Raw genomic sequence first — 8,380 nt, 5'->3', positions numbered from 1 at the left:
AGCGTTGAAGGAGAGGGGGAAGGACCATTTGAGTTGTGTATTTTCAAAATCTGCTGGCGTTTCGCAAATCCCATTCCCAACCTTTATTGAAAAGGCCTCAGCGACGCTCCCCTAGGCTCCTCCCATAGGCTCTTCCAATAGGCTCCTCCCATAAGGCCCTCCCATAGGCTCCGCCCATAGCACATAAAATGAGCTCCCAGTTGGGTGTGGATCCAAGGCCAGGTGAATGCGTTCATGTAAAAAAAAAAAAGAATATCCCTTTTCGTCTGTGCCCTATAAACCAGGTAGGGTTGAGTTTTCACTGCCCTTATAACTCATGGATCCACACATTATGTTTCTAATGGAGTCGTGCTTCTCTGCCAGGAGTAGCTTGTGTAATTATGCTATGGCTATGGGCATAGAATTATAATTATTTGATACTTCAGCTTCTTTTTTTGCACAAACGAAATTAGTAATTTATCAAAAAATGTTTAAGGGAACAACTGTGTCTTTTCATGACACCTTTTTACGAAATACTTTTTTTCTAAAGTGATTATTATGATTTATAGCAATAGTGTTGAAAGGGACCACAATTATTCCTCACACCTAGAACAATCAAACAAACAAAAATGTTTACTATTCGTTTAATTGAGACAATATTTTGATAAGAAATAAATTTATTATCAATTTCACAGAGTTATAAAAATGTACAAGGTATTTTCATGTTTTTGTATTTCCGTTTCGAAACCCAGCAACCCATTTAATTCAAAGTTAGCAAAAGGAAATGTTGCATATCAACCACAAATGTTTACTGCTATAAACCATCTGGACAGCTTCTGTTTATCCATGGTATTTACACGTTCATGAGATTGAGGGAACCACAACATTTGAACCACAAATATTAAATCGTTTATTTGTTCCATTGGGAACCGGCTTGCAAGGACAATAATTAGTTAAATAGGGACATGCCATGCATAACTGTTAATCAGCATCTCTACACAAAGTCTGTAAATAACTTGAAGCAGCATCACAACCTGGATAGACTCCAACATTTTAAACACGTTGAATAAACATGAATAACCACACACAGGGATTGCTTCTGGAAACCTTGTAAACACCACCTTGTAACCAATGTCTACAAAAACACTGTGACCAAAATATTGTTTTGTGTTAATATTAGTTTTGACTTTGTTGGTAAATCCAAGGAATTTGGATTAATGTTTATCCTTTGTAAGACAAATACTAATTTGTACATATTTTTTTCATAAAAGAAGTGTGAAAAAGAATTGATTTTAGTTTTATTTTGCCTGACTGGATCTTTAATTTGTTTTCAAATACAAATAAACACACTAATACTATAATCCTTTGTATCTTTCTATTTTTCTTTCCTTATTAGTAATTTCTCTCCGTATCAAATGCCAACTTTTTAGATTCATAAAGCATTCTCAGTCAGGGTCATACAGTTAAGTGTCATGATATACTTTCATACATATTAACATGTACAAATCATAGATGCATACACTCTGCTGGACTTCAAATAACTGGCTGAAAGAAAAACGACACTGAACAATGTAGAATTATCAAATAACTATCAAAAAAATCTAAACTATACTTACCAACAAGCCTCTTTCAAAACTAGCATGGCCAAAGATGTGCCTCTCGGGTCTGTTTCCTCGTTTAATAACGGTTCGTAGATTAAGTCATCCCATGTCCATCTGCCTCCACAGTGCTTATGTAATGGGATCTAGACAAAGTTGCCATTTTGTGTGTGTGTGTGTGTGTGTGTGTGTGTGTGTGTGTGTGTGTGTGTGTGTGTGTGTGTGTGTGTGTGTGTGTGTGTGTGTGTGTGTGTGTGTGTGTGTGTGTGTGTGTGTGTGTGTGTGTGTGTGTGTGTGTTGTCGCTGCATTTCTGCTACCCTAAACAAAGGCAAGGTCAATGGATGCAGAACGACTACAGTAGAGAGCAGAGGAGGGTTCTAGCACCAGGCAGTCATGACACAGCTCTGCCAGACTCCTCTTCCTCCTCCTCCACCTCCACCTCCTCCTCCTCCTCCCCCTCCACCTCCTCCTCCACCTCTTCCTCATCCTCCTCCTCCTCCTCCTCCACCTACTCCTTCTTCTTCCTCCTCCTCCTCATCCTCCTCCTCCCCCTTCTTCTCCTCCTCCTCCACCACCTCCTCCTTCATCTTCTCTTCCTCCTGCTCCTCCTCCTCCTCCACCTACTCCTTCTTCTTCCTCCTCATCCTCCTCTTCCCCCTTCTTCTCCTCCTCATCCTCCTCCTCCCCCTTCATCTTCTCTTCCTCCTGCTCCTCCTCCTCCTCCTTCTCAACGTCCAACTCCTCCTCCACCTCCCCTCCATCCCCTCTTCCTCCTCCACCTCCTCCTCCACCTCCTCCTCCACCACCTCCTCCTCCTCCTTCTCCACCTCCCCTCCATCCCCTCTTCCTCCTTCACCTCCTCCTCCTGCTACTCCTCTCCCTCCTCTACCTCCTCCTCTGCCTCCTCCTCCTCCTCCTCCTCCAACCCCTCCTCCTCCTCCTCAGATGGACACAGGGCAGGTGATGATGCGGTCCTCCAGCATCACGCTGAGCACGAGGAACACCAGGTAGAGCAGGAACATGGTGGCGCCCAGGGTCTTGTTCATCTTCCAATTGCAGCAGGCGATGGAGATGATGACGAAGAGCAGCATGAGGATAAGGAGGATGATGGCACAGAAAAGCCCGTTGCTGCTCACCTTCACCGGGACGAAGCCATGTGTGATGGAGTACAGGAGCCATGGGATTGGGAGACTGAAAAGTGGGGGGGGGGCACACAATAAGACACACAAAATGAACACAATTAAGTGTAAATGCATCCGTGTGAATGATCTTCCTAACCGATCCCACTTTCCCTTTTTCTACCTCCCTCAATCTATCTGCTATTTAGCACACACTTTTTTCGAAGCAACTGATGTCAATTCAGATACAGCTAATATACTGTAAGGCAGTTAAGCGCAGGTGTCGGGTTAGCATCTTGCTCAAGGATGCCCGCAGGTAGACTATGGAGATTGGAGTTCTAACCCAGAACTTTTGTACTCAGAGACAAACCTCCTACAACCACTTTAGGTGATCCTGTCCCTGAAGTGCTACAGAGACTCACCCCACAGTGATGTCAAAGATGTTGCTGCCCACTGAGCTTGAGACAGCCATGTCCCCCAAACCTTTCCGGGCCACGATCACGCTGGTGATGAGGTCAGGGATGGAGGTCCCCGCCGCCAGGATGGTCAGCCCCATGATCTCCTCAGAGATGCCGATGGTTTCACCCACCTACGAGTCCAAATTCACATGAGGTCACATCAGAGAGAGTCCTGACTGCAGAATCAGCAGATAAATAATCAAAATACTTTCAACACCTTTGGACACGGTGTTAGAAGTAATGGCCGGAGGAACCATTCTCTGTAATCTTGTTATCTATGCTATCCTACCGAATCCATTTTATGTAGAAAGGTTTCACACAAATCCAATATATTGTGTTCTTAAATTACTGAGAATGTTTCTCTAAATGGTCCTATCTGAGTGTGGGTTGAGGTAGAAGAGGGAACATCTCAATGGTTGACATGAACATATACAGTATAATCCCCAAGGAAAGTTCACCTGATGGGCCCACCAAACCATGAGGTAGGAGAAGACACCAATCCACAGGATCGAGGCCAGGAAGGTCATTGCAAAGTATTTTTTGTATGCCTGAGAGCGAGGGGGGGGTGGTACACACAGCATAAGATAATTTTCTGATACAGAAAAGCAAAACTGTAGAAGTGGTCTTCTGTCTGCTCTGCACATGGGCTTACTGGGTCGCGGACGTCAGGAATGGTCAGCCACAGCGGGAAGACGATGGGCAGCAGGAACAGGAAGGTAGCTTGCTTTCGTCGGTTGTCCGGCCACTCTAAGGACAGAGGCTCCTCCTTTTCCTCCTCTTCCTCCTCCTCTTCGCTGACCTCGCTTTCGCTCAAATCGCTTTCCTCCGAACTCTCCTCATCGCTGAGATCCTCATCGCTGCCAGAGTGTCGTGACCCGCCCGAGCCCTTGTCCCCTGCTGGCACGTCCTCCTAGAGCGGGGAAGGAGGTTTACACAACCTGTCAACCGGAAGGCAGAGACATTTGGCATTTTTTCCACACATGGCTCTGCGTCTTTCTATGGCCTTCCAGTTTACAGGGCCATAGAAAGAGGCAGAGACATATATTGACCATACAGCTGGTATGGATTTCTACAGCTTTCCAATATAAAGGTTGTAAAATCCTGGAAGGCCGAGGCATATGATCCACACCCCGAAGGAGTGATCATAACATAAGCGGGAGTGGTTAAACGTTGCTGTACTTTAACCGCTGGGCATGTTTGGTCTTGGGTTGTATAGGTGTTGTCCAGGTTGGCCTCTTACATAAGCAGGTATTAAAAGATGGATTTTTTTGGGAGGATCTCCAGGACGACTACCTTCTTGTTTTCCTGCGGTTCAGCCTTCTCGGTCTCCTTGGCTGGAGCAGGCTCTGGCTCTTTGGGTTGCTCAGGCTTGCTTCCTTCATCTAGAAACAATGTATACATATAGTGATGAGAGTCATATATTTTTAATGTCAGGTAACGCCTGAAGCATTAGGTTGGGGCGAGGGATGGGTATACTTGCTGACCGAAGGGCTATTGACTTTAAATCAAATATGAAACAACATCCACATAAATAGTGTTACCGAAGTTGCAAAAGAGGGCTATAGTGCAGACTGCCGGCAGAACAGACTTCCTGCAGTCCTCTGTTAGGCTTTATTTAGCATCAGCTTGAGTGCAATATCACATATTGTGTTTCACTGGCTGGCATGTTCAACATGTGCAATTGGACCTCATTCGTTTCTGGCTTAGCCTGTGGGCCGCTAACAGATATTTTAATGCTGATTGAATTTAGAGAGTCGGTCAGAGTTCATGTTAGCCCTTTTAAGGGATTTCATATATTGTCCTCTGGCAATTTAGCAGTCAAGTGAGAAATGAAATGCACTGCAATGATTTACCTTTAGTTTTAGATTGCTTATTCCCTCTGACTACAGAGGGCAACACGGGGGACAAAACAAAGGACAACACAAGCTACATGAAATATGCTTCCAGATTACAAATACAGGTCTTGTGATGCAAATATGCAACAATGGAGCAAGGGTTGATTTGACCATAATTAGATTGCATATATTGGTATGCAAATTGTCCATCAAAATATAATAAAAATAAATAAATAAAGTCCTAAGATAAAGAAACTATAGTGCAGCAAATGAGTCTCAGCAGTAAAGTCTAGGTAGTAAACGAGTGATAGGTGTTTTAAAGGGATTGGTTTGTTTCAAAGCACAGAGCGCTGCCTGTGCTCCAGATAGACACATTGAAAAGCTGATTACTCTGCTGAGCATACTGCAGCCCTGGAGCCTGAGAGCCGACCTTCCCCCCACAGAGAGGGCCACGGGAGACTGTCATACAGACTGTGTATGTGGTCTGGCCTGGCATGAAACTCACTTCCATTTGTAGAGGAATCCCACTAACCTTAACCCTTGGCATAGTGTTATACTTTTGCAACCAATGTCATGCATAATGAACACCATTTGTTTGTTGTATAGTTGGTACGGTTTGTGATGACTAAAACACAGTTCATTTCACATCTGCTGGAAGCCCTTTTTGTATCTGTGTTCAAATAATGTGCAGATTGTAGAAAGTAAAGTATGACAGTATAAGTACAGATACACATGTATAGATTGCAGCTGACATTAATCTGATGAGTATCCATCTAGATTTATTGCTGCCTTTACGTTGGATCACATTGCTAATCCACCGCACTGGGAGAAGCACAACACCATGATGAGACTGTTTCTGCAACCACGGTCACAGGTGTTCTGGAAGACACGTACCCTGTCCTAGGGGGTCCAGCGTGTGGATCATGAGCTGGAAGATGCTGTTCCTCATGGTGCTGTTGTGCAGGGAGGCGGAGCTTCCACCACGCTGGAGGGAGGGTCTCAGCTGGCCAGAGAGGAGGACGGAAACAGTGGTTACAAGGTATCAAGGTGCTCTATATTATGGATGATATGCGGCTTTAGTGGGTTGGTCATTAGTTGAACTCTACCTTCAACCATTGTTTGCCCTCTTTGATAGGAGGCACATTGTCTTCTTCTTCTCCAAGATCCTGTATGAGACATAGTAGTACCAGGATTTGACGTATAGATCAGTACTACAATGTGTGCTAACAGCTCAACTGATTCTGGTTTGTTTTGATATCTTTAAATGACCTAAAGGACATACCCTACCTTAAAAAATGCAATCTAAAGTTATCTACAGTTCCTTTAAACTACAAGAGACAAGATTGAATACATCTTGAATACAGCTGCCATGAAACCAAAGTAATTTCACTGTGTCCTTCAATTTAAAAGCCATTCTTATTCAGAGTGACTCATACCTTGTCAGGCTCCTTCACTGCAAGGATCTGAACGATGTTCTTATGCTTTTGGAGCTGGGACTTAAAGGCCCGCTCCAGCTCCACATTGTACTTCATGAAGCACACGTAGAGTGTGTATCCGGCCAGCAGCGTGGCGCTCTCCCACCACATGATGAAGTTGTCCAGGAAGAAGATGATGAGCAGGAAGAGGCCCAGGATGTAGAAGGACACGTCCCGGAAGAGGGGCCACCAGGTCAGATGCAGCATCTCCTTGGAGACCAGCGCACACATTCCGATAACAAACAGGATGTTGAACACGGCCGAGCCCACGATGGTGCCGATGCCCACGTTGCTGTGCGCTATGAAGACCCCTATCAGTGACGTGAAGAGCTCAGGGGCCGAGCCCCCGGCGGCCATGAAGGTGGCCCCGGCCACGTCGTCCGAGATGGCCAGCTGGTCCGTGATTACGCCCAGGGCGGGAACGAAGAACTCGTCGCACACGACGGCGAGGGAAACGAACATGTACATCATGCCGAAGACGTGGAGCAGCACCCAGCCCCTCCTCCGGTCCTCCACGGTGAAGATGTCCGGGGGGTACTCCCCCATCATCGGGGGGGCTTCACCAGGGGGAGAGGGGGAGGTTGTGATCCCCGGAGGGGGCGTTGGCGTGGCGATGGGGGTCCCCTCTGGGGCCACCGGCTCCACCGGCTCCGACACTGGCACCACTGGCGCCACGTAAATGCAGTGCACGACCTTATGATTGGTTGTGAGTATGGGAGGGGCTTCGGTGGAGGTCGTCGTGGCGTTTAAAACCATGAGATGCGTCATGGGCCCCACCCCCGGTGTGGTCGGGTCGGTGAGCTCCAGGGGCGTGGTCGCCGTGGCGGGTTCCTCCATGCCCGGGGTCTGGCTGGTGCGCTCGTCCGCCTCCTCCAGGGTGGAGCCCTCCACCGCGGGGTACTCCCCCGTCTGAGGCAGGCGCCAGGGCTCAGACAGCCGGGCGCTGACGGTCAGCTGGTACAGGGTGCAGAGGAAGACCCCGCTGAGCAGGAAGAGGACGCGGCTCAGGTGAAGTCGCTTCCGTCGTGTGCAACGCATCGTGCTCCAGACAGATGGCGGAGCGTTTGCTTATGACAAACCTATGGGCATTAAAAGGCATAAAGGTCCACAGGTCCAGTAACCTCCCCCAAGGCCCAGGGGGCGACTAATCTGAAAGCTCCAGCGATGGGATTCATCTCTCGTCTTCAATCGATTGAAAGCCCGGGCTGATACGAGATAAAGCATAGAAAATGATCAGAAAACATGTTGATCAATGAACCAGATCATATCTAACAATGAGTTATATAAACTATACCTGAAACATTTTTTCTGAAATATCAAATGATAAAATACATCAATAAACGTGGCAGGGGCCACAAGCTTACCTTGAAATTAATTGTTTTGCCATATCAGCAATGCAAAGCCTTGATAAGCAGATAATAATATACAGAGCTGGGTATACTGGGAAAAACAAGCGTCCAAATGGTAACCAGTGGCCAGAGCGTTATGTAGGACGCACTGCGGGACAAGTCTCCACAATGGATTACCATAATACATAATACCTGAAGTGTTTTAAGAGGCTTATGTGCATTGTCTCACTCTCACTGTCTTGCCCCTCCCTACCCTAGTCATTAACATTATATAGTTTGATCATGCTCACTTAATTTGTGCTTTGGCATACATTGAATCAATATTGCCTATTATTGAGAGCAAATGTGTGTGCAAAGCCTATAACTCATACAGAACATTATCATTAATTTACATTAACGACGAAACATGGAAAATGTTTGTTGTCCATTGACGTCCACATACATGAATCCAAGCAATTTTTTTATGTACATAAAGATAACAATTTCAGCAAAAAATTTGAGACAGTGATTTCAGTGAGAGTAATTAAATAGTTAGAAATGTGATAATTCATTACGACTCAAACAGTT

At 46.0% G+C, this 8,380-nt stretch overlaps 1 protein-coding gene across 1 annotated transcript; it reads right to left on the bottom strand.

Moving 5' to 3' along the window:
* Positions 1 to 2,487: 2,487 nt before the first annotated feature.
* slc24a1 (solute carrier family 24 member 1) lies at positions 2,488 to 7,981 on the bottom strand. The gene is made up of 9 exons (XM_060061916.1): positions 7,829 to 7,981; positions 6,426 to 7,669; positions 6,096 to 6,155; positions 5,884 to 5,992; positions 4,448 to 4,536; positions 3,807 to 4,064; positions 3,613 to 3,702; positions 3,119 to 3,285; positions 2,488 to 2,769 (listed from the first exon to the last, which is right to left on the bottom strand). The coding sequence occupies exons 2-9, from the start codon at positions 7,500 to 7,502 to the stop codon at positions 2,520 to 2,522; spliced, it is 2,100 nt and encodes a 699-aa protein (XP_059917899.1). The 5' UTR covers positions 7,503 to 7,669; positions 7,829 to 7,981; the 3' UTR covers positions 2,488 to 2,519.
* Between the last annotated feature and the right edge of the window lie 399 nt (positions 7,982 to 8,380).

This window comes from Gadus macrocephalus, chromosome 9, assembly GCF_031168955.1.
Source record: "Gadus macrocephalus chromosome 9, ASM3116895v1".
NCBI lineage: Eukaryota > Metazoa > Chordata > Actinopteri > Gadiformes > Gadidae > Gadus > Gadus macrocephalus.
The sequence above is the reverse complement of the archived record's forward strand: the minus strand, read 5'-3'. Positions and strand labels throughout refer to the sequence as shown.